The sequence below is a fragment of the Pongo pygmaeus genome, chromosome 6 (assembly GCF_028885625.2).
Source record: "Pongo pygmaeus isolate AG05252 chromosome 6, NHGRI_mPonPyg2-v2.0_pri, whole genome shotgun sequence".
In the NCBI taxonomy this organism is placed as follows: domain Eukaryota; kingdom Metazoa; phylum Chordata; class Mammalia; order Primates; family Hominidae; genus Pongo; species Pongo pygmaeus.
The window spans coordinates 38,189,830-38,216,820 of record NC_072379.2 but is presented as its reverse complement, the minus strand read 5'-3'; the positions used below and the strand labels follow the sequence as shown (position 1 = coordinate 38,216,820).

Below are 26,991 nucleotides of genomic sequence, written 5' to 3'. Positions count from 1 at the left end.
CAGAATGGTGAGGTCGTGTGGAGAAATCAGAAGTGAGGGAGGGTGCTCAGTGTGGGCTGAGATCTGTATATGCAGGTATAGGACTTTACTACCCAGGGCATTGGGTGTGAGGTACCAGCTGGATGGACAGTGACACTGGCCCAGCAGGAGTCACTTGGAGAGGGGCCAGGGCCAGGGACCGATATCTCTATGGATATGTGCAGAGGAAGGGGTGATGGAAGCACCTGCACGGATGATGCTAAGGGACAGAGTGGCAATGCACAGTGCCTAGCTTTGTGCATGGCCCACGGAGGATGTTCAGGAAACCTTGGCTAACCACATGAATAATAGAAGACTTACTGCATGCTTCCAGAGTCTGTGCCTGGCACTTTACAGCCATCATCTACTCAACTTTAGATACTGTGATCATCATCTCTGTTTTATTAATACAACGAGGCAGCCAACACTCTGGGTGGTGCAGCCCTATGCCTGCAGACACAGAGCCGGCCCGCATCTTGCCAACAGTGGAGCTCCAGCAGTTAGGACTGTGCTGCTGCAGGGCGATGTCTCCTTGACCTTTATGCTTCTTGTGCATTGCCCAATGTTTATTTTAGAGATTCTCTTTCCATCACTCCATAAATCCCTGCCAGCGATCCAGGTGCAGCTCAAGGGCCTCGATGTCTCCAACCCACCTCATTTCCCTTTGTGTCTGCTCGCGCTTCTGCTTTCTTACCTTATTTTTGCTATTTTAGTCATAGTCTTTGGCTTTGAATAAACTGAGGTTGGACTTCTGCCTCCACTACTAACCAAGAAGTGACTTCAAGCAAGTTATTTGACTAACTACCTTAGTGACATCATATATCATAGCCCATGGAAAGCACACATTTAATGGGGATTTTTATGTATGAGATCCTATCTACTGTAAGTAAACTGAGCATTGCAATTTTGTTGTCTGATTCACCTCTGAATTCCTAAGATGCTGGTACAGTGAGTCACAAACTTAAGTTGAATTGGATACACTGTGTTGCTATCTGTCCCCTCCCTGCCTATTACTGCCTATGCATTTGACCAGCCTCCACTAGCCCATGAGGGTCTGGGAGTTCACAGTCAAGTTTCATTCATCTTTGCATCCTATGGGTAGCCTGTTTTGCTGAGACCTAGATAGTCTTAGAGTTATGCCAATTAAGTGGATGGCTAAATGAAATATATGGGGTGTGTTTGGCATATGTTGTCACAACCAGATTAGGCAATTGAGGCAGAAGAAAAGAAATGCGATGTGTATAGAAACATAAAATAATACATGGCTGTTTTGTTTTTGTTTTTGTTTTTGTTTTTTCCTGAAAGGTGTTTTTGATGCTTTTGCAAGATTCCACTAAGAAATCTCACATTGCCCTGGGGACTGAGTCAGAGCTGCAGAACCATAGGCCTACCGGACATCTGTCTGGCTACTGTAAGTACAGAATGGCTTCTTGCATTTCTGCTGGAGGAACAATGACACCAGCCTTATTCAACATCCGTTGTTTTAAAAGTTGAATAGCAAGGTTCTGAAGTTAGTGAGATGTGAGTGCATAGTGAGGCGGCAAGTAAATACACGTCAGAGGCAAAAAAAAAACGTTGAGTTTTATCCTGGCTTGAAAAAAAAAACAAAACTGTGTGTTTATAGGACACATTTATCTTTTCTTCAGGACTTGGTTTACCTTCATCACAAACAAACTGATCTGGCCTACCTGCGTGGTGTGCCTCTTATGTGCAGACACCCTCCTGGTAATGGATTTGCATGACTTAACAAAGCCCTGGATGTGGGCTTTGCCTTTATGCAACCTCTGTCCGTTTGGGACCAAATCACGGCTTCAGCTTTTGTATGCAGCCTCCTTTACAGGCTTTAATGATTGAACAGAATCCAGATTTGGTATCTAGGTGTGTGACTGAAGCTCCAGTTCAGTCCAATTCCTGGCATATTTATTAGCAGCAACTCAGCAAGGATCCCTGAGCTGAGCTCTAGGGATGTGGAGGGTAATAAATCTAAGAGCCTTCCTTCAGAGATTTCAGTCTACCAGGCACATGAACCCGTGAATAAGTAACTAGAATTAAACATGTTATAACCTTTTATGATGTTTCCCAAATTGCATCCTCACCAGCAACTGTAGGAATTGCTATTGCTGTACTTCCTCTTCAGCTCTTAGTAGTATCAGATTTGAAAAACATATAATTTAGCTATTAAAATAGATGTGTAGTAGTTTCTCATTGTGGTTTTAATTTGCATTCTCCTAATGATTACGTTAAGCATATCTTTTTTCTTTCCCACAGCTTTATTGAGATATAATTCACGTAACACACAATTCACTCATATAAATGGGACCATTCAGTGGCTTTTAGCTTCTTCAGAGTTCTGCATTCATCACCACAATCAACCTTACACCATTTTCATCACTCTGAAAACTGGTGTCACTTAGCAATCACTCCTCAAAATCCCCATCTCTTCAGCCATAGGCAACCTCTAATGTACTTTCAATCTCTAATAGATGTGTCTATTTTGGACATTTTATATACATGGAATCATAGTATGTGTGGCCCTCTGTGACTAGCTTCTTTCACTCAGCACAATGTTTTTGAGGTTCATCCATGTTGCAGCGTGCCAGTCAGTACTCAATTTATTTTGATTACCAACTATTTCATTGTATAAATATACCACATTTTTGTTTGTCCATTCACCAGTTGATGGGCATTTGGGATTGTTTCCAGTTTTTTACTATTGCAAATATACTATTATGAACATTTATGTACACAATTTTTGTGGATATGTTTTCTCTTACATGTATACCTAGGAGTGAAATTGCTGAATCATATGTTTCAATCATTTGAGAAACTGCTAGACTGTCATCTAAAGTGATCACACCTTACATTCCCTCCAGTAGTATATGAAGGTTCTAATTTCTCCACATTCTCCCAACCCTTGTTATTATGTGCTGTTTTGATTACAGACACTTTAGTGGATGTGACACACACCTTAGTGTGTATCTCATTGTGGGTTTTATTTACATTTCACTGGTGGCTAATGATGTTGAACATCTTTTCATAGGCTTCATGGCCATTTGTATATTTTCTTTGGAGAAATCATATTCAGATTTTTTGTCCATTATTAAAATTGGGCAGATTTTATTTCTAGAGCTGGAAGAATTTCTAATTATGGAATTGTGTGAGTTAAGTGGAATGGTAACTGGGTTTTCATAAATGCCCTTTATGAAGTTGAAGATGTTTCTATCTATTCCTAATTGTGGAGTGTTTTTAATCATGAAAGGTGTTGGATATTGTCAAATGCTTTCTCTGCATCTATTGAGATGATCATATGTTTTTTGTTTATTTATTTATTTATTTATTTATTTATTTATTTGGTATATTTTTGATAGTTAAAACAACATTGCATTCCTGGGATAAATTCTACCTGGTCATGTCATATATTGCTGGATTTTATTGTGCTAGTATCTTGTTGAGCATTTTTGTATCTTTATAGCAGGTATTGGTCCGCAATTTTCTTGCAATGTCTTTGGCGCTGTTATCATGGTTATCTTCACCTCACAGAATGAGTTGAGAGGTGATCCCTTCTCTTCTATTTTGTGGACGTGTTTGTGAATAATTGGTATTAGCTCTTCTTTCAATGTTTTGTAGAATTCACCAGTGAAGGCTTCTGGGTCTGGGCTTTTCTTTGTGGGTAGGTTTTTTTATTATTATTAATTCAAATATTTAATTGATGTAGGGCTATTAGATTGTCTGTATTTTTCTCAAATCAGTTTCAGTGTTTTGTGTCTTTCTAGGAATCTGTCCATTTCATTTCAGTCGTTATGCTATTTTATGTTATTGGCATACAATTGTTCATAGTAATCAATTATAATTCCTTTTATTTTTTAAAAGTCTGTAGTGATGTTTGCCAGGGGCGGTGGCTCACGCCTGTAATCCCAGCACTTTGGGAAGCTGAACTGGGTAGATCATGAGGTCAGGAGATCAAGACCAGCCTGGCCAACATGGTGAAACCCCATCTCCACTAAAAATACAAAAAATTAGCTGAGCGTGGTGGCAGGCGCCTGTAATCCCAGTTACTTGGGAGGCTGAGGCAGAGAATTGCTTGGACCCGGGAGGCGGAGGTTGCAGTGAGCTGAGATTGTGCCACTGTACTCTACCCTGGGCGACAGAGCAAGACTCCATCTAAAAAAAAAAAAAGTCTGTAGTGATGTTTCACCTTTCATTTCCACTTCTAATAATTTGAGTCTTTGAATCTTCTCCATTTTCTTGGTTAATCTAGATGAAGTGTTGTCAATTTTGGTAATGTTTTCACAGAATCAGCTTTTGGTTTTATTGATTTTTCTCTTTTCAATTTCATGAAATTCAGCTCTAATTTTTATTATTTTGTTTCTTTTGCTTACCTTAGATTTAGTTTGCTCTGTTTTTCCAGTGTCTTCAGGTGGAAGTTTGCATTATTAATTTGAGATCTGTTTTTTATAATAATAAGCATTTACTGCTATAAATTTTTCTCTAAGCATTGCTTCAGCTGTATCCTCTAAATTTTGATATGTTGTATCTTCATTTTTCATTCATCTCAAAGTCTTTTTAAACTTCTCTTTTGATTTCTTTCGTTTCTTATTTAGGTTGTGTTGATTTCCACATATTTGTGAGTTTCTAAATTCCTTTTTGTTATTAAAGTCCCATTTCATTTTATTGTAACCTGAAAAACACCAGAATGGGTTCATATTTTTAATAGAGATGGGATTTCACCATGTTGGCCAGGCTGGTCTCAAACTTCTGAACGTGGGAGGTGGAGGTTGCCGTGAGCCTAGATCGTGCCACTGCACTCCAGCCCAGGCAACAGAGGGAGATTCCTTCTCAAACAACAACAACAACAACAACAACAACAACAACAACAACAAATTTCTTTTCAATTTATTAAGGCTTGTTTTATGGTCTACGCTGGAGAAAGTTCCATGTACCCTTGAAAAGAATGTTCATCTGTTGTGATAGGTGGTGTGTTCTATAAACATCTGTAATATTTAGTTTGTGTGTAGTGGTTGTTCAAGTCTTTTGTTTTCTTGTTGATATTCTTGTAAATTATTTTATCTGTTAATAAAATTTTGGTATTGGTATTTCTGATTATTATTGTAGAATTGCCTATTTCTCCCTTTAAATCTGTTGACTTCTGTTTTTATGTCTTTGGGGGCTCTGTTAGGTACATAAATCATCACAATTTTATATCTTCCAGATGTAAGGCTTATTTCCTATCTTTTATAGTCTTCTTTCCTTCTTGTGTTCTTCCTGGTCTTTTTAGACAGTGCTGGCACTATACCTGATGAAGCAATTTTTGCAAAAACTTTGTGAAACTTTCTTAGGTTTCAGTAATATTCATCCATTAGACAAAAGCCAGGTGTTTTTGAAATAACCTCTTCTGTATTTTTTGGCTTCAACATAGATGGCAGAGGGAACTACACCACAAAGCTTCCTAGAGGTCCTCTGGTTTGGTTGAGTAGACCTGTGAGACACACTTGATCTTTTTAAAAATTTTTTAATTTTACATATGTAACAAACCTGCACATTGTGCACGTGTACCCTAGAACTTAAAGTATAATAATAATAAAATATATGTATACATTATAAATAACCCAATTAAAGAAAACAAATAATGCAGTTAAAAATGATCAAATGACCTGAATAGATAGACATTTCTCAAAAGAAGATATGCAAATGGCCAACAGGTATATGAAAAAATACTAAATTAATAGTCAGCAGAGAAATGCAAGTGAAAACCACAATGAGATATAACCTTATATCTGTTAGAATAATTAATATTAAAAAGACAAAAGATACATGCTGGTGAGGTTGTCAAGAAAAAGGAACTCTTCCATACTGTTGGTGGGAATGTGAATAAGTATAGCCATTATAGAAAATAGTATGAAAGTTCTTTAAAAAATTAAAAATAAAACCACCATGTGATCAAGGAATCCCATTACTTGGTATATATCCAATGAAATGAAATCAGTATATTAAAGAAATATCTACACTCCAATGTTTATTGCAGCACCATTCATAATAGCCAAGACATGGAATCAACCTAAGTGTTCATCAACAGATGAACGGATAAAGAAAATATGGCATATGTACATAATAGAATACTATTCAGTCTTAAAAAAGAAGCAAATTCTGTCATTTGTGACAACATGGATGAAACTGGAGAACATTATTTTAAGTGAAATAAGCTAGGAACAGAAAGGCAAATGCTACATGATCTCACATATATGCAGAATTTTTAAAAGTTGAAATCATAGAAATAGAGAGTAGAATTGTGGTTACTAGGGGCTGGGAGGGGATGTGGTGGGGAGATGTTGGTAAATAGATACAATATTTCAGTTATATAGGAGAAATAAGTTCAAGAGATCTATTGTACAACATGGTGACTGTAGTTAATAATGTTTTGTATTCTTGAAAATCTCTAAAAGAATAGATGAGTTTTCTCACCACAAAAAAGTATGTGAGGTATTGCATATGTTGTTTAGCTCGGTTTAGCCACTTCACAAGGTATACATATTTCAGGACATCATGTTGTACATAACAAATACAATTTTTATTTGTCAACCATAATAATAAACAAATAATAGTTTATGACAGGTTAAAAAAAAAGAAATAAAATCTACCAAGTGTGCATTCAAACACATGCATGTAAAATATCGTTGGAAGGGTAAAAAGATGCTGATAATGGAGTTTGCCTCTAGGGGAGGAAACTGAGTAGCTGAAGGATTCTATAGCCCCCTTGAGATCTTTGGTAGATTTGCACTATATGAATTTTAGCAACAGAAAATAATTAAAAAGCAAAGAAAAATAAAAATAAGTACAGTACTGAAAAAATATTTTTTTCATCTAGGATGTTTATTGGTAATAGAAAATATCAAATGGGAAATTAACTAGCAAATGTGTTTTTATATATGATAAATTTATAATATATAGTACAGATATTTATGTACATATAATATATATTTATGTATTATATATTATATATATTTTTACTGTGGTAAAAATATGTAATATAAATTTTACCATTTTAACCATATTTAAGTATACAGCTCAGTGGCATTACGCACATTTACATTGTTGTGCAACCATCATCATCATCCATCTCCAGAACTGTTTTATCTTCTCAAATTGAAACTCTGTACCAATTAGACAACAACTCCTCATTTCTCCCTCCCCCAGCTCCTGGAAACCACCATTCTAGCCCATGTGGCTGTGAATTTAACTACCTCATATAAATGGTATCATACAGTATTTGCCCTTTTGTGACTGGCTTATTTCACTTAGAGTAAGAGTTTCAGGGTTTATCCATGTTGAAGCAAGTGAGAGAATTTCATTCTTTTATAAGGCTGAATAATATTCCATTATATGTATGTATCACATTTTGTTTATCCATTTATCTGTTGATGGACATTTGTGTTGCTTTCATCTTTAAGCTACTGTAATAATGCTGCTATGACAATTGATGTACAAATATCTGTTCAAGCCCCCTGCTTTTACTTTTTTTGACCATATAACAAGAAATGGAATTACTGGATCCTATGGTATGTTTAATTTTTTGAGAAATTGCTATATCATTTTCCACAGAGGTTGCACCATTTTACATTCCCACCAGCCGTGAACTAGGACTCCAATTCCTCCATATCTTCACCAATGCTTGTTATTCCACTTTTTAAATAATAATCATCCTAGTGGGTGTGAAGTGGTATCTCATTGTGGTTTTGATTTGCATTTCCCTAATGACAAGTAATGTTAAGCACCTTTTCATGTGCTTATTGGCCATTAGCATATCTTCTTTGGAGAATCCTCCAGTAAGGCCTTTGTCCATTTTTGAATGGGGTTGGTTTTTTTTGTGGTGAGTTGTAGAAGTTCTTTATGTTTTCTGGATATTAATCTCATATTAGAAATATAAATTTGCAATTTTTTTCTCTTTCCATGGGCTACGTTTTTACTCTATTAATTGTACTTTTTCTTGTACTAAAGTTTTTAATTTTGATGGAATTTAGCTTACCTATTTTGTTGTTGTTGCCTGTGTTTATGGTGGCAAACCCAAAAAATCACTGGCAACTGAAATATCCTGAAGTTTTTTCCTGTGTTTTCTTCCAAGAAGTTTATAGTTTTAGCTTTTACATTAAGGTTTTTGATTTATTTTGAGTTAATTTTCTATACCATGTATGGTAGGTGTCCATTTTTATTCTCTTGCATATGGATATCCAGTATTCCCCACATCAGTTATGGAAATGACTTTTTCTCACTGAATGGTTTTGGCTCATTTGTTGAAAACCAATTGACCATATATGTGAATATTTTCTTCTGAGTTCTCTGTTTTATTCCATTGGTCTTTACATCTGTTTTTGTGCCAATTCCACACTGTTTTGATTACCATGGCTTTGTAGTAACCTTTGAAATCAGAAAGTGTGAATTCTCCAACTTTCTTCATATTTATAAACATTGTTTTAGCTATTCAGGGCCCCTTGGGATTCTGTATGGATTTTAAGATTAATATTTCTTTTTCTCCAAAATGTCATTGGAAACTTTAGAATAATTGTATTGATTAGTTTAGATAGTTTTGGGTGGTATTGATATCTCAAAAATGTTCAGTTTTCCAATCCATGAACATAGACTATCCTTCCACCTGTTTGTGTCTTTTTCATTTTCTTCAATAACATTTTGTAGTGTTGAGTATACAAGTTGCTTGCCCTCATGGTTAAGTTAATTCTTCAGTATTTTATTCTCTTTTATGTTATTGTAAATGAAATAATTTCCTTAATTTCCCTTTTCAGATTGTTCATTGCTAATGGAAGAAGTGCAACTAATATTTGTGTATTGATTTTGTATCCTGAAACTTTGGTGAATTTGTTTAAGAGTACTAACATTTTGTGTTTATGTGTATGTATGTGTATTTTTTAGAGTTTTATACATCTAAGACTATGTCATCTGCAAACAAAGATAATTTTACTTCATCCTTTTCAATTTGAATGACTTTTATTTCTTTTTGTTGCCTAATTGAGCTGGCTAGGACTTCCAGTGCTATCTTGAATAGAAGTGGTGAAAGTGAGCATCTTTGTCATATTCCTGATCTTAGAGGAAACATTTTTAGTCTTTCAATTTTGAGTACAATATTGGGTGTGGGTTTTTCATAGATGGCCTTTATTATGTTTAGGTAGTTTCCTTGTATTTCTAGTTTGTTAAGTGTTTTTATCATAACAAAGTGCTGAATTTTGTAAAAGTTCTTTATATGTCAATTGAAATAACCATAGGTTTTAAAATTTTTTTCCTTTTAATGTGTGGTATTAAACTGATTTTTTTTGTATGTTGACTCATCCTTGCCTTTCAGGAATAAATCCTCCCTTGTCATGATGTGTAATCATTTTACTATACTGTCAAATTTGGTGCGCCAGTATTTGTTGAGGGTTTTTGCATCAATATTCATAAGGAATATTAGTCGGTAAGGTTTTTTTTTTTTTTTGGTAGTTCCTTTGGCTTCATAACTCATTCTGTGAGGCTAGCATTGCCTCATACAATGAATTAGGAAGTTTATTCTCCTCTTCAATTTTTTTGAAGAGTTCTAGGAGGCTTGTTGCTAATTCTTCTTTATAGGTTTGGTAGAATTTACCAGTGAAGACATCTGAGCTTTATTTTTATTTTTATTTTTTGGTGGGAATATTTTAATTATTGATTCTATCTCCTCACTAGTTATAGGTTTACTCAGATTTTCAATTGCTTTTTGATTCAGTCTTAAAAGTTTGTGTGTTTTAGGAATTTATCCATCTTATCTAGGTCATCAAATATGTTGGTACACATTGTTCATACTATTGTTATAATCTTTTTATTTCTGTAAAATTGGCAGTAACACTTTCTTTTCTGACTTCAGTTATTTGAACCTTCTTTCTTTTTTTCTTAGTCAATCTAGCTAAAGGTTTATCTATTCTGTTGATCTTTTTTAAAGAACAAATTATTGACTTCATTGATTTTCCCTATTGTTTTTCAACTTTGTATTTTATTAATCTTTGCTTTAATATTTACTCCATTATTTCTGCTAGAGTTAGGTTTAGCTTTTTTCTTCTTTTCTTATTTTTTAAGGAATCATGTTAGAATGTTTACTTGAAGTCTTTCTTCTCATGTAACAGAAGAATTTAGAGCTATACATTTCCTTCTTAGTGCTGCTTTTACCGCACCCCAGAAATTTTGGTATGTTGTATTTTCACTTCATTTGTTTCAAGATATTTTCTAACTTTTCTTGTGATTTATTATTTGATCCATTTGTTATTTTGACTGTGTTTTAAATTTCCACATATTTGTGAATTTTTCTGTTTTTTCTGTTGTTGATTTCTAGTTTCCACTGTGTTCAGAAAATACATTTTGTGTGATTTCAATCTTATTTAAAATGTATTAAGACTTGTTATGTTGTATAACATATGATCTATCCTTGAGAATGTTTCATATACACTTAAGAAAAATGTATATTCTGCTGTTGTTGAGTAGAGTGATCTGTTTATGTCATTTTTGTACAATAGTTCTATAGTGTTGTCCAATTCTCTGTGTCTTTGTTGATATTCTGTCTGGTTATTCTATCCGTTATTGAGAGTGAGGTATTGAGGTTTCCTACTATTACTGTAGTGCTATTTTTCCCTTCATTTCTGCCAGTATTTGCTTCATATGTTATGAGCTCTCATGATGGGTATCTATGCATCTCTAATTGGTACGTCTTCTTAGTGAATTGACTCTTTTATAAAAGGGTCAACATAATGTTCTTTGTCTTTTGCATTTACTTTCTACTTAAAGTTTTTTCTGTCTGATATTAGAATAGCCACCCTTCTGTCTTTTGGTTACTATTTGCATGAAATGGCTTTCCCATCATTTTACTTCTAATCTATGTGTATCCATAGACTTAAAATTTGTCTCTTGTAGAAAGCATGTGTTTGGATCCTGATTTTTCGTCAATGCTGCCCATCTATTTCTTTGGTTTATATATTATTTGTATATTGCTTTCCTGATTTTCTTTAGTTCTTTATCCATGTTTTCCTTTAGCTTTTGGAGATTATTTGACAGTTGTTTTAAACTCTTTATTTGGTATGTGTTTCTTCAGAGACTGTTTCTAGAAATTATTTCTGCTTTTAATGGGTAAGATTTCCCTGTTTTTCTTTGTCTAAATAATCATTTGTTGGGAACTGTGCACTTGATAAAATAGCCACTTCTCCTAATCTTTGCAAATTGGTGTAGAATACTTCTGCTAATTAGTGATCCCCTGGGTCTTGAGATCAGCCTGGGGTAACGGCTTATGGTCTTCTTAGTTATTTTCTGGGCATGTAGCCTATCTGAGCCTCTGTAAGTGTGTGCTTTTGCCTCTTTCTTCTGATGTTCCTTGGCCACTTTCAAATGCCTTAGCTTTTCAGAAAGTCTCACCTTTTTATCCCTGTGCCTCAAATGTTCTAATGTATTCCCCTATCTATAATCTTTTGCCTCAGGCACCTATACACCTGCACTCCTCCTTTAGTTTTCATATGCTCTGATGCCCACCAAATGCCTTCGATGGTTTCCAATCTTAGATCTAAACTATGTTCTCATTCTTTTTTTAAAAAAATTTCATTATTATTATACTTTAAGTTTTAGGGTACATGTGCACATGTGCAGGTTTGTTACATATGTATACATGTGTCATGTTTGTGTGCTACACCCATTAACTTGTCATTTAGCATTAGGTATATCTCCTAATGCTATCCCTCCCCCCTCCCCCCCACCCCACAACAGTCTCCGGTGTGTGATGTTCCCCTTCCTGTGTCCATGTGTTCTCATTGTTCAATTCCCATCTATGAGTGAGAACATGCGGTGTTTGGTTTTTTGTCCTTGCGATAGTTTGCTGAGAATGATGGTTTCCAGTTTCATCCATGTCCCTACAAAGGACATCATGAACTCATCATTTTTTATGGCTGCATAGTATTCTATGGTGTATATGTGCCACTTTTGCTTAATCCAGTCTATCGTTGTTGGACATTTAGGTTGGTTCCAAGTCTTTGCTATTGTGAATAGTGCCGCTATAAACATACGTGTGCATGTGTCTTTATAGCAGCATGATTTATAATCCTTTGGGTATATACCCAGTAATGGGATGGCTGGGTCAAATTGTATTTCTAGTTCTAGATCCCTGAGGAATCGCCACACTGACTTCCACAATGGTTGAACTAGTTTACAGTCCCACCAACAGTGTAAAAGTGTTCCTATTTCTCCACATCCTCTCCAGCACCTGTTGTTTCCTGACTTTTTAATGATTGCCATTCTAACTGGTGTGAGATGGTATCTCATTGTGGTTTTGATTTGCATTTCTCTGATGGCCAGTGATGATGAGCATTTTTTCATGTGTTTTTTGGCTGCATAAATGTCTTCCTTTGAGAAGTGTCTGTTCATATCCTTTGCCCACTTTTTGATGGGGTTGTTTGTTTTTTTCTTGTAAATTTGTTGGAGTTCATTGTAGATTCTGGTTATCAGCCCTTTGTCAGATGAGTAGGTTGCAAAAATTTTCTCCCATTCTGAACTATGTTCTCATTCTTGTGTGCTTGCTGAATCAGGTGAGACAGATGCCAGTCCTTTGGGCACTCTACAGCCAGGCAAGCATTTTGAAAACAATTTGCACTTTGCTCTTTCTGCCCTGAAGGAGAGATCAGGAATTGAGCCATTTCCTTGACCCCACCAATATGGGAAGAGGTGAGCAAAGTCAAGTAAAACACCACAGAATTTTTCCTACCATTTCAATGTGTTTTGTTTGTTTGTTTTTGACTGGGAGTTTGGCTGGTTGCTATAGATCTTAGACTAATTTCCAGAGCTCTTGTAAAGTTGTTTTAAGCAGTCTGTAGTTTATTTAGTGTTTCCATAGGGACAGGGGAGTTTGGACTTCCTAATCTGACATCTTGCTGATGTCACTCTATCTTCTTAATCTTTTTAGGGGCCAATTTTGTGACTAAATACTGGCATTTTGTGAGCTTTTTGAGGTTTGAGCAGAAGGATGTATAATCACATACTCAGTATTTTTTTTTCTGCCATGTTATCAATAGCTTTTCTTAACTTTTACTACCTTTTCTCTTTTTAACCTGTTGAGGCTGAAAGTTATCAAAATTTTATGTTTCTTTACTTACTTTTTGTTTACTTGTTTGCTTAACACTTCTTTCCTCATTTTATCGTTCTCCTCTCTCATTTTACTATAAGTTCTAGTGGAAACCAGACAGCACCTTCAATTCTTTTTTGGAAATTTCCTTAGCTAAATATCCAACTTTGTTGCTAACAAATTCTGTTTTCCACATAACCACATAACTGCAGAAGACAATTTTGCTAAGGTTTTTTTTTTTTTTTAAACTAATGATCTAACCAAGGAAATTTAGGTTTCCTTTAGCATGCTTCCAAAAACTCTTTCATCCAAACCCATTCCATGATTTCAAGTTACCCTTACATTTTTAATATTTGTTATGTCACTTCTCCATTTCCAGTTTCCAAAATTTACTTTAGTTTTCTATTGCTGTTAATAAATTACCATCAACAGAACAGATTAAAACAAGACCTATTTATTTTCTCACAGTTTCTTTTGGTCAAGGGGCTGGGCACAGCCTGGCAAGTTCTCTGCTTAGGATCTCATAAAGCTGAATAAAGGTATTATTAGGAGTGCATTTTTATCTAGAGCTCAGGGGTCTCTTCCAAGCTTATTTAGGTCTTTGGCAGAATCAATTCCTTGAGGTGCCCATTTTTTGGCTGGCTGTCAGCTAGGGCCTGCTCTCAATTTGGAGAAGTCACCCTTAGGTCTTAGCTATGTGATAAAATGTTTACGAGAATCTAATAATCATATTTTCTTTAAATTCTCTCTTACATATAAAAGTTATTAACAAACGTATCTCAAAGGAAATGAATGCTCAGAAATTAAACCTTTAGGCAAAATGCTAATAACCAAAAGAGAAAATAATGTGTATGTCCAGTTAAAATAAAACTTGACATAAACAGTATAATGTAGAGACCAATTATGATATATGCAGGAGAATATTACTAAATAGAAATTAGATAAGCAAAAAATACATTTATAGAATTAACAAACTTTTGTAATACTATATAATTCCTTTTACATAAAGCTCAAAAACAGGCACAATCATACTAAAGTGATAGAATTACCCTAGGGCATAAGCAATTTTATAAGAGCACTGTCAGAAGTAAACTGGCAGTTTACGTCTTCAAAGTGAGCAGAATAATCTGTTTTGATTAATTTAAAGGCAACTGATTAGCGTTCTTAATGAGATCTGTAAAATGTCTTCACCTTTGTCATATGACGTAGTTTAATTGTGGCAGTGACAGCTATTGTATTCAAGGTCTCACTCACACTCAAGGGGAGGGGATTGTATGGGAGTTTGAGTCATTGGGGGCCACTTTAGACTTCTTCCTACCAAAACAGTATTATAACAAGCTAAACTGAATTTCCACAACTTGATCCTCTCTTTATATTTATTAGCCATTTGCATTTCCTGTTTGGTAACAATGTTGTTTCTTACCTTTACACATAAATTACATATTTATTTAAGAATAGTGTTCTAAATTTATTTTCACTAACATAAACTGCATACATCTTATAGTAAATGGCATAGATGTTAATTGTACAACCAGATGGATTTTTCCATGGTACATACCTGTGTAACCACCACCCAGATTAAGCTAGAACATTCCCAGTACTTCAGCAGGCACCCTCACATCCTCTCCAGGTCAAATCCCTCCTCACAAGGGTAAATGAATTACTTTAGAATAAATGTGCCTGTTTCTGAACTTTATATAAAAGGAATCATACAGTATATATAAAAGTCTGTGTTTTTTTCTAAGTATGTATTTTGTCCCTGAAATTCATCTATGTAATTGCTTGTGTAATTTCTATGTAGTAATATTCCCTGCATATATCATAATTGGTCTCTACATTCTACTGTTTATGTCAAAATTTGCTTAAACTGGACATATACATTATTTCTTTTTTGATTATTAGCATTTTGCCTTATTTCTTTTTTGATTATTAGCATTTTGCCTAAAGGTTTAATTTCTGAGTGTTCAGTTTTAAAAAATATTAGTTAACTTTTATATGTAAGATTGAATTTAGTGAAAGTATGATTATTAGGTTCTCATAAACATTTCGTCATCGTGGGAAGTTAGAATAATTTATGCTGAAGACGTATTGCCTATATATATCCTCTATATAGGATATATATATCCTCTTTATTATGCTTATACATCTGTTTTAGAAATGATAATTTTATGTTCTGAATTTGGAGAACATTATTAAAAAACCCATGTAAATAATTTGGAAATAAAACACGTGCAATAAAAGATAATGCTATATGAAAAAGAGTGATGTTTTGAATTTAAGAAAGAACCCTGAAGAAAGAAAAATTATGTTTTTATTGCCATTATAAAATATGACATAAAAATGCAATTTTAGTTATCATTCAAATTATAAATCTGGGAACTGAAATGTATATTAGTTAAGAATCAATTTAAGTATTTCATTACCAAATAAGAAGTAAGTCTAGGATGCATTAAAACAAATTTGGTATGAGATTGCCTACATTTGCCAGTTTTATTATATTCTGCAAATTCCTCCTATAAAACTCCACATGAGTCCTCAACCTAAGTCCAGTTTATGTTACTTAGTAGATATAACTTAATCACAACATTAGCTCAGGATACTGGACACAGCGTGCATTAATGTCTTCTAAGTAAAGTGATTTAGTTGCTTTTTGTGTTGTGTGTGTATGTGATCTACACTAGAGAAATTCAATTTCTAGAATAACCATTTACAAAAGCCTTTCTTCTCTTATTGGTGCCCTCAAAGATTACTCTTTTGTTATTGATTCCTACTCCTGGGCTGCACCTGCCTATGGGCACCCCTTCTCTCTACAGATGCCATATGTCTTCAGAAATAGTCTTTTAAGGGATAGCTCTGAAATAACTCACTCCTTGCTTTTCTGAGGGATTAATGAAGGCAAAATAAAATATAAAATATATACTTTTTAATCATAGGGACCCTAGTAGCTCCGTAGAAATGAGTTATGAAGACTGATGCCTGCAACTGCACTTTTGTCCTTGTCTCTGCACCGCAGAGTGTGGAAGTCACTCCTTCATGGAGAAAGAAACTATTTATTAGCTGCCTGAAGTGGGTCGGACACTATGATATGCACTTTACATGATTTGGATTTTCTCACTTCATCATTACAACCAATTTGCAAACAGACTTTCCTATCTCTGTTATTGGATGTTATAGAGATGTGATTTGGATTTCTGGGCAGTGTTGAGAGCCCTGTTACTAAGAATCTACTATACAGACTGCAAACTCTAAATGATAAAAATGCTAACCTTACTGCGAGGAAAATGAAAACTGTGCGATGAGTAACAACAAATTAGCATACCTACAAGAGAACTGTGTGCTAAATGTTGGAGGAACATGTAGCACAGAGTAAATAACTGCTCAGAAGAGCTGAGAGGCTTCCAGAGGAGAGACTGTGTAAACAGAGGCTGTGTGAGTGCTGTACCATGGCCAGTGGCCATGGGGCCAGATTTTACTCTAGATCAAGTCAAGTGGCATGAACACACAGAGTGTCCCTTCCCACTGCCGAGCTGCTGGGTTGAGGAATCAACCAGTCAAACTCTCACATTGCCCATGTGTAAGTGCTTCAAGAAAATGACTTCCCCAGTTGTATTATGACTTCCCCAAGTTGTAGTTGTATTGGCAGCTTGGGCTGCCAAACAAACTGCCACGGACTGAGCGGCTTAAACAACAGACATTCATTTCTCGCAGTTATTTTCTAAACCTCTAAACTGAGGTTTAGAAATGTTATCTGATTTGCCCAAACCCTCACCAGGTTCAGCATGAAACTCCCATCCAGGCACAATGCCTATATTTATCATCTTTCTTATGGCTATACATCTGCCATTTCAGTCCCTTTGGGTCATTTTTTAAAATAATTTAAATAATTTTTATTTTTTTAAAAGGCTTTTCCAAGGCTCAATATACATAAATCATTGAATTTATAATGTTTAGTATATATTAACTGCTTAGTGTAATGTTTAGAATATACATAAATCACTGAATTAACTAGTCAGCTTCCTGAGAAATTTACTGATCTCACAACTGAATGATGACCTGGAGAGTTTGTTACAACACAGATTATTGGGTTTCACCCCCAAATCTTCTGACTCAGGAGGTCCAGGATGGGGCCTGAGAACTTGCATTTCTAACGAGTTCTCAGGAGTTGCTGCTAGTCCATGCATCACATCTGGAGATACACTGTTCTGGTGTGGTGGAAAAAGAATTCTACTTACAATCATAAGTTATGGGGCTATTCTCTCTTTTAGTGGCTTTCTAGCTGTGCGCTGGTGTTACGGACTGAACTGTGTTTCCTGTTTGTTGAAGTCTTAACCCTCAGTACCTCAGCATGTGACTATAGCTAGGACTTTAAAAAAGGTAATGAGGACTAAATGACATCAAATGGGTGGATCCTTATAAGAAGAGGAAATTTACGCATAAAAAGAGACACCAGGGATGCACACACATAGAGATAAGACCATGTGAGGGGGAAGACGGCCGTCAGCAAACCAAGGAGAGAGGCCTCAAGAGAAACCAACCCTGCCCACACCTTGCTCTTCTTGGTGCTGACAACTGTGAGATAATGATTGTCTGTTGTTTCAGCAGCCCAGTCTGTGGTAGTTTGTTTGGCAGCCTGAGCTGACTAATACAACTGGGGAAGTCATTTCCTTGCTGAGCTTACACATGGGCAATGTGAGAATTCAGCTGGTTGATTCCTCAGGCCAGCCACTCCACAATGAGATGGGGCATTCTGTGTGTTCATGCCACTTGACTTGATCTAGTGTAAAAGCTGGCCCCCACGGGCACTGGCCATGGCATAGCACTCACGCATCCTCTGCTTACACCATCCCTCCTCTGGAAGCCTCTCAGCTCTTCTAAGCAGTTATTTACTCTGTCCTACATGTTCCTCCCATATTTAGTACATGCTTCTCTCACAGGCTTCACTTTGCTGATTTGTTGTTACTCATCGCATGGTTTTCAGTTTTTCCCGGTAGGTTTAGCATTTTTCTCATTTAGAGTTTGGGGGCTCTATAGTAGATTCTTAGTAACAGGACTGTCAACACTGCCCAGAAATTTAACCATGTTTCCCTGGCCAACTCTCACTTCTTGTGCCAAGTCAATTTCAAATGTCCTCTCTCCTCATGCCTCTGGTTCCTCCTCTTCCCACTCCCATTGGAGGAGGGAGTTCCTGCCTCAGAAAGAAAATAAGAGTGAATAAATCCATCCACCTCCCACCCTCTCCCACCTGCATCCTCTTTCCTTCCTGTTACAGGAGACAGTAGGGCCCTCTTCCTAGGTGAGGCTGATTTCTTTGCCAAGATGAATCCTTTCCCACCTTTGAAGGAAGAATTCATTGCTCTCTGTTTTCAATGCCTCCCCCTGTCCTGAATCTTTCTCATTAGGGATTAAACATGCTCATGGCTCTTCTTTTGCTAAAGACAAAGCAGCATAAGAGAAACAAAACCCTTCCTTCAAATCATTTCCCTCCAGTTACCTCCATAGCTCTCTCCCCTTTACAGCCAAACTTCTTTCTCAAGAGCTGTGGAGACAAGCTGTGACTTGCATCGTCGTCTCTCACTTGAGCCTCGGTCAACTCAGATATGTGCCATTCTCCCACCATCTCACTCAAAAGGCCTGTTTTAATTTCACTGGTGACCAGCACATCACTAGTTTCAAAAGGCATCATCCTTGATCTCTAAGCTGTATCCAGCATCCTCTTTTTGGGCAAAACTTTATTTCTTTGGACCTTATGACACATCACTTGTTTTCCTCTGAGTACTCGTCTTCACCTCACCTCCTCCTTCATCCTAACCTTCATCTGTTAGAGTTCTACCATGCTCAGGCAGTCCCTGAGCTCTCTTCTATCTTTATTCTTCCGAGGGGTCATTTTGTCCCTGAGTGAGGTTTCCTCATTCCCGTACTGTGGCTGCTCATACATCTGGGGTCAGCTCAGATCACCTCTCTTGGCTCTTGGCTATAACTGCCTGCTGAGCAACTCCATTCTAACGCATCCCAGGTACCTCCATCTCAACATGTTTAAGTCCAACTCATGATTTTGACCCAGAAAACTTTCCTCTGGCTCATTCTTGGTCTTAGAGAATATTGCTGCTCTCTACCTAGTTTACAAACCAGAATGTCAGAGTTATTCATGAGCCTTTTCCTCTTGCCCTCCATATGTAGCCATCCCTAGATTCCATCAGGGCATGCTATACACTGCAGCCAAGTCTTTCTTTCTTTCTTTTTTTTTTTTTGAGACAGAGTTTCACTCTTGTCTCCCAGGCTGGAGTGCAATGGCGAGATCTCAGCTCAGTGCAACCTCCAGCTCCTAGGTTTAAGCGATTCTCCTGCCTCAGCCTCCTGAGTAGCTGGAATTACAGGTGCCCGCCACCATGCCCAGCTAATTTTTGTATTTTTAGTAGAGATGGGGTTTCACCATGTTGACCAGGCTGGTCTTGAACTCCTGACCTCAGGTGATCCACACACCTCAGTCTCCCAAAGTGCTGGGATTACAGGCGTGAGCTGCTGCGCCCGGCCTAGCCAAGTCTTAAGAATAAGTATTTGATCACATTATTCTCACTCCCAAATATTTAATGGTTTTTCATCTTCTGGGATTCAAATTCTGCTCATGGACTCCTAAGATTATACAAGGATTGGGTCCTGACTGCACCTTGTCTATGCCAGTTGGACTCCTTTCAGTTTCTTAAACAGATCAAGCTCCTTCTTGCCCCCAGAATCTTTACAACAGCTCTTCTCCCTGCCTGGAATGCTGTCTCCTCTTTCCCCCTTCTCTGAGCTAATCTTTGTTCATTGTTCAGTATGTGATTTATTTGACTCTTCTGCAGCGTCTTCTTCGACTTGCCAGACCGAGTTAGATCCCTCCTGATAAATGCTCATGCTCCCCTCTTATGCTTCACAGCACCTGTGGCAGGTTGTATTTAAATAGCTAATTGCAAGTGTTTAACATCTTTGCCCAGTGAAAGAATGCAAATCCAGTGGAGCTATCTCGTGTGTGGCTGTATTTCTGGCAGGGAATGCAGTGTCTGTCATAATAAACCTGGAATATAGGTTGCTTGGCTGACTAACAGACCAGCTGAATGAGAAGGGACACCTGCATATCAAGGCAAGTGGTAACCACTTGGCCATACCTGGGTTCTACTCTAGGGCTTCTGGAATCCATGTATCACTGCACATATCTTGCCTTTGGGGGCCCTGTCCCACCTACAGAGTGAACAGACCCACAGTGTTGGCCACACTGATGTGGGCAACTGATGTGGTCCCACTGATGTACCATTGCCTTGGTTACTTTGTTCACAATGTAGTTTTAAGAGAAGGGACTTTTTTAAAGAAAGTTTAAAAATCACCTGGGTACTTAGTAAGATGGCATATTCTTGGGCCTAACTTTCACAAATTTGGATTCTAAAGACCTAGACATTTACATTAAGGAGCACCCCAAGTTCCTTGATTTAGATGGTCTGTGGCCACTACTATGAGAAACATCCTATTAGAGTATCTTTAAGCTCAAAGTTTATGTGAAAGATCACAAATCTATCTAATACTGAGTGATTTGGGGAGACATGATTGTTTTCTTTATATAATGCTTTGTCATGCCCTTTAAAAAAAAAAAAAAAAAGAAACCTTATTCCCTGACATGAAACCTGAGATTGCATTTACATTTTCAGCTCTATGATTTGCCAATACCACTTTACATACAATTCTGTTCCTTTTTTCTCCCACAATTTAATTCTCTGTATTTCATTTCTAATTACTGCTTCTTCTGATGATGGAAAGTAATTTTGGCAGTGATTAATTTGAAGGGTCTGCAACCTCTCCTTTGCTTTTTAAGACAATTCTATTTGTACAGCCCATCCTATGAAGGGCTGCTAGAACTCTGCCTCTTCAGAGAGCTGTTCCAAATTATTTGTGTGTCTCCTAGGCTTAACCATGGTGCTAATCCTAGAGTGCTGTCTTTTCTTCTTTATCCAAATTTCCTCAAATTTCAAAAACCACCTTCCCTGGAAGCAAGGTGGGAAGGGACATGGCTGCTGCCAATTATACAGGCCAAAGAAAGTTTGTTTTCCACATTAGTTAAAAGCAGCAGAGAGCTAATGGCAGGGTGCTTTGCAGAAAAGAGTCTGCCAAAACAAAATGGAATTGAAATAGATTTGGGCAGGACAAATGCTGGCGGCAGGTGCCAGAAAGCAGCAACTTCTGTCAGGAGCAGTGAAAAGAGAAGAAAGTGTGTGTAATTCTTGCAGCCAGCCATGCAGATCAGAGCTACTAAATAAAGCTCCTGAGGTTAATGATAAATAGTTCCAAACCTCATCTCCTGTACTGGAATAACATATTCTTGTGAGACATTTAACAAAAAATGAGCTTAACTCATCTTAAATGCAGTCATTGCCTCAAAAGTGGGTAATTCAGACAGGACTAGCTCTGAGCAACTTTCACTAACATATCTACCTCCAGGAAGCTAAGGATAAATAGGCCCTTGAAAGCATCTTCAATCCTGTTTCAACACCCACCTCCTCACTGGAGCCTAGGAGAGTTGGGTAGGGCATCTTGAACTGACTCCTTCAATTCCATCTTCCTCCCTACTTCCATAATCTCATTTCTTTCTCCCTAGTGGATAGAGATACTTGGGAATACTGTGAGCAGCTGCATTTATCTCTCTTTGAACCATGGTACAAAATCATGACTTTGCTTTGTTAACTACTTTAACTTTGTTGTTTATACTCTGAAAATCATGTTGCAATGAAGCCCCTTTAGTGACCTGAAAACTGCTCCTGAATGAGGCCCACTAGGCATGGCTGTCAAAGTTGAGAGTGAAATCAAGAGGTTAAAGGAACTTCAGAGGTGGTATTAGGTTTTCTGAGGAGGGGATGAATGGACCTAGGAGAGAGAGAAGCCTCACTTCAGGAAGGCAATACATAGATAGGGATGCTGAATACAATATTTGGTCAATATCCATCCATTCAATCACCCATCAGACCTTACTGAGCATCTCATTTGGGCTGGGGAGTGAGATTAAAGCGGAAGATATTGAGATGAATTTAAATTAAGCTCCACTCCTGGTTTCAAGGACCTCAGTGCATATGAAGAAGACAGGTAAGTGGAAAGTGATAGAACAGTGAGGGAGATGAACATTAGGCTCAGGTTGAAGAGAAGATTTGACAGTAGGGAAATTTTTCTTCTTTTTTTAGCTATATTTATTAACCCTCGCTTGTGCCAGATGCCACCATAAGGGCTCCTACTTGCATTATCATCACTAACTTTTCCAAGAGGAGCTGTCTGAGCCAGACTTCCAATGGGCAGATGCCTGACAAAAGAGTCCACATGCCTGCCCCCATAGAACCTTGCCTCCCAAATGTGACCAAAATAGAAATCAGAGAGCAGGGTTAAGGCTGAGATCATAATTATGGTGCAGCAAAATTATCTCTCTCCCTAACCATCAATGACAACTGCAAAGGAAGCTCAGGTTTGGAAACTCAAGTGTGAAGCTGTTTAGAGACTGCAGGAAGACCTGTCTTTGGTGCATATTTAGAGTTTGGGTGCCTTGACCAGGTAGTATATACGAGCCCTTTAGTGATACTGATGGGTTCGTACCACTCATTCAATATCCCTGATTCCCTGAATGTCAACTCACTGTCTTTTCAGTATAGGTTTAATCAAAAGTGTTTCAGCAACCTTTATTCAAAAATGTGGCTGGGTTTAAGGGATGACCTTATTCACAAGTGAAATACTAATTTGATCTTTTGACATTTTGGCTATTACAATCATAGGGCATTGCAAAGAACCAAATCAATGATGAATTAGCCACATAGGAACTGGAAATTTTAGTGGCATGACATGTAGCATTTTTCTTTTACCTATATTGTGCTTTTTTAAGAAAAATTACATTTGAAAAAGCAGTATGGTTGTTATAAGAAATAAACAGATAAAGTATCACGTAAATTGATAAGATATAATTATGAGATTATCAATAAAACAGTTTAGATAAATACAGCCTCCACTTATTAGCTTCTTTAAAGAATTAGGCTTAATATTGATTTTACTTTTTAAGAATATATTTAATTAACCTAGCTTTATTTATTTATTTGAGACAGAGTCTTGCTCTGTCTCCCAGACTGGACTGCAGTGGCATGATCTTGGCTCACTGCAACTTCTACCTCCCAGGTTCAAGCAATTCTCCTGCCTCAGCCTCCTGAGTAGCTGGGATTACAGGCACCCACAACCACGCCCAGCTAATTTTTGTATTGTTAGTAGAGATGGAATTTCACCATGTTGGCCAGGCTGGTCTCGAACTCTTGACCTCCAGTGATTTGCCCACCTTGGCCTCCCAAAGTGCTAGGATTACAGGCATGAGCCACTGTGCCTGGCTTCTAGCTGTCTGTACTGCCATGCTTAATAAATAATTGTTTTTCAGGTTTTATGTTGTGTTAGTAAGCACCCACATGCCACAAAAACATTCTTTTATTTCTTTTCTTTTCCTTTTGATTTCTCTCTATTCCCTTTCCTTTTTCCTCTCTCCTTCCTTCCTTCCTTCTCCTTCTCTCCTCTCCTCTTCCCTTTTCTATTCTTCCTTAAAAATAAGATGTTTGATTTTATTTGCTCTCTACTTGGGGAAACAAAAGTGTTTTGAATAAGACAATTCAGTAATGATTTGGATAAGTGTCATACAACTTTATACATACATATATATATATATATATATATATATATATATATATATATACCAGAACAAAGATTGAAGAGTACCCTATCTAACAGGAAAGAAAATTACCTGTCCAAAATGTTCAGTGTATTCAGGGTTAGCCAGGCCTGGAATTCAGGCATCCTGATGCTACAGTGTGTGACTTCCCCTGTGAGACATTTACAAAGTTAGTACCCATTTTAATGGTGTCTACCTATTGAATTAAAAGTATATTTCCCAAGGAAACCTGTAGCACTGTTAAGGTTTCCATGCAGCTCACCTGATTCTATTTCCCTGACTTGGTGAGACAGATGCAATGATTTATGTCTTTTCATGTCTGCCAATTATTCTGAAATCCAGCATTATGACTGGGGTCAGCAGAAAATAGTCCTCATACCATTTCCATAACCAGCTTAGCATATTTCTGCCCCATAATCCGTGTCTTTGCATGAGATTCCTTCTATTTCTTCACACTCTGGTTACCCTCCCTTCCTGTCACAAACATATTTTTATTTTTGAATTGCTGGCATTGGCTGACTCCTTGAAGAAGCTTCCTCTAATCTGACATTATGTATATTTCACTGTGTTGTTCAGGTTTCACTGACACGTTTTGTTTACTTGTTTGACTCTATTACAAGACCAAGAACTTCTCGAAACCCTTCTTCAAATAGATAACCCAGCACCTAGCATAGCACTTGCACTAGTAAATACTCACTGAATTTAATTCCCCAAATTTAACTCATTTCACAACCTCTCTCGAACCGGATTTATCTATAAATAAATGAACCTTTTGATCTACATTAGTTCAGAGAGCCATTTCAGCACTAGAATTCTGTAACTCACTGAACAGAGAATTATACTGTTTCTATCTCATAAAATCATGCTTTATTTCCTGAATAAGTGTACAGAAAAAACCCAGAAAATTGTGAAGAAGAATAAAAGAGTCATAATCTCACCACAAGAATATAAATTTTTAAGTAGGTTAAAAAATGCTTATACCACCTTCGCTTTTTAAATTAAAACCTTCCATTTTATCAAATGGCATGTAGGGTTTATGAATTATTGGATAAGATGCAACTTTTCACTAAAAGCATAATATCAAAATATTAATTTTTATAGTTTAATATTAGTAGTTTTAGCAAATTATCTTCATTCTATATGTATTACTTTGCAACATTTTTCATCTGATATATGATGAGTGTTTTCCTATAATTTCATATGTGATGTTTTAACCCTCTCTCATTTTTTGGTTAATACACGCACTTGGGTCATATTCCCTCTCTCACTCATTTTACTGAGTCACCTTTCATGTTCATTTTTCAAAAGACTGTATAATTTCATCTTAAATTGCTTTATTCACTTACAAAATGTAATAAACATTCTCTATGAGTATTTACCTGTACTATTACCTTAAGCAGATTAATGTATTTTACTACATCCTTGTATTGTAATTTGTTCAGTTAATTCCTACATATTAAATACTTAAGTTGTTTCTCGCCTCTTGTTATTATATTCTTTTTTTTTCTTTTCTTTTCTTTTTCTTTTTTTTTTTGGAGATGGAGTCTCACTCTGTCACCCAGGCTGGAGTGCAGTGGCATGATCTTGGCTCACTGCAACCTCCGCCTCCCTGTTTCAAGTGATTCTCCTGCCTCAGCCTCCCAAGTAGCTGGGATTACAGGCGTACACCACCATGCCTGGCTAATTTTTGTATTTTTAGTAGACACAGGGTTTCACCATGTTGGGCAGGCTGGTCTTGAACTCCTGACCTCAGGTAATCTGCTCCACCTTGGCCTCCCAAAGTGCTGGGATTATAGGTGTGAGCCACCGCGCCCAGCAAGATGTAATAAATCACCTGGTTTATGTATGTGATGAAAATTTATTTTATTATTTATAATAAAACTCTTGTATTGAGATAAAGCAGATCAAAGGCAATCTGTATTTGTCTCCAATAGAAAGACTATATGGACCTGTTCTCCCACCAGCAATGCACAAGAAGATCCGTTTCCTTAACCCTCAATAATATTAGATGTTAACATTATCTTTAATCTTTACTATCTTGATTAGTTTAAAAACTAAATTATTGCCTTAGATTACAATATTTACATATTGGCTATTTTGTAAATCTTTTATTAACTGTATATTCATGAACATTGTGTGCCCATTTTCTTTTGGAGTATTCATCTTAATTTTACTGACTTGAAAGCATTATGTTTGTAAAGCTTTATTATAAAATCTTTGAGAACACTTGGATGAACTGGGTAGTGTGGAGATCATATTCTTGGATGCTTGCTGAGACTTTGATATTTAAGCTATTTCTCATAGGTGTTAATGTTTGAACAATTGCAGCCAACTGACCAAAAAAAAAAAATTCTTTGGACATTCTTCCCAAGCAATTTGATGGTCAGGGTAAATGGGAATGCATGATTATGGATGAAACTAGAGTCCTTGAATATAATTGCACTCATAAGTCAAAGAAGGCAATTCATAACAATTTGGCCCAGCATTTTAATTTTGTCTGTTAAATTATTCATGTGAATACTTTCATGAGTTAAGCCATGAATATTTGATTGGTGGTTGATTCATAACCATAAACTATATTAGCCCTTTATTTTTCTCATTTATGTCCAATTAACATATATGGGAAGGTGGAGAAAATTTATTTTTCTTAATATGAGAAACATCTTTCCCCACAGACTTATTGAGGCTGTCTGATGAACATTTACTATGACTCCAGGTCAACATTATGTTTATTCTGGCAGTTTAATAATTGTTCTAATAATAATTCTCCTTACATAGAGGGAAAATATTACAAATCTCTACTTTACAAGTGAGGAGATGACATTCAGAGAGGTTAAATAATGTTGCAGAATCCACACGATATGTTGGTGGCTGAGATTAGGTTCAAATCCAGGATTAAAAAATGGAATGTTCCCCACCCCACAGTAGCTCTGATGATTGTTCTCAATGAACCCAGGCCAGTGTGCATGTAAATCACCACTCTCTCAGTCTACTCTATTCCTTTTCTGTTACCAGAGTAAATTGCTAAGTAGATATCCAATACCTGTTTAGTCATGTCAGTTTTGTATCACTTAACAAATATCTCTTCTGTCAAATAAACAGGTATTTACAGCCATTTCCCTGCTGTACACAAATATGAGAAGGTGCACAGTTTGGTAGG

At 36.7% G+C, this 26,991-nt stretch overlaps 1 protein-coding gene across 1 annotated transcript in view; it reads left to right on the top strand.

Annotated features, from left to right (window-relative positions):
* Window positions 1-26,991, top strand: part of ABCA13 (ATP binding cassette subfamily A member 13) — a 492,269-nt gene that overhangs the window by 258,713 nt on the left and 206,565 nt on the right. The window contains exon 42 of the mRNA XM_054496702.2: window positions 1,324-1,429. Coding sequence (XP_054352677.1) covers window positions 1,324-1,429 — 106 coding nt within the window. The remainder of the gene's footprint in view (window positions 1-1,323; window positions 1,430-26,991) is intronic.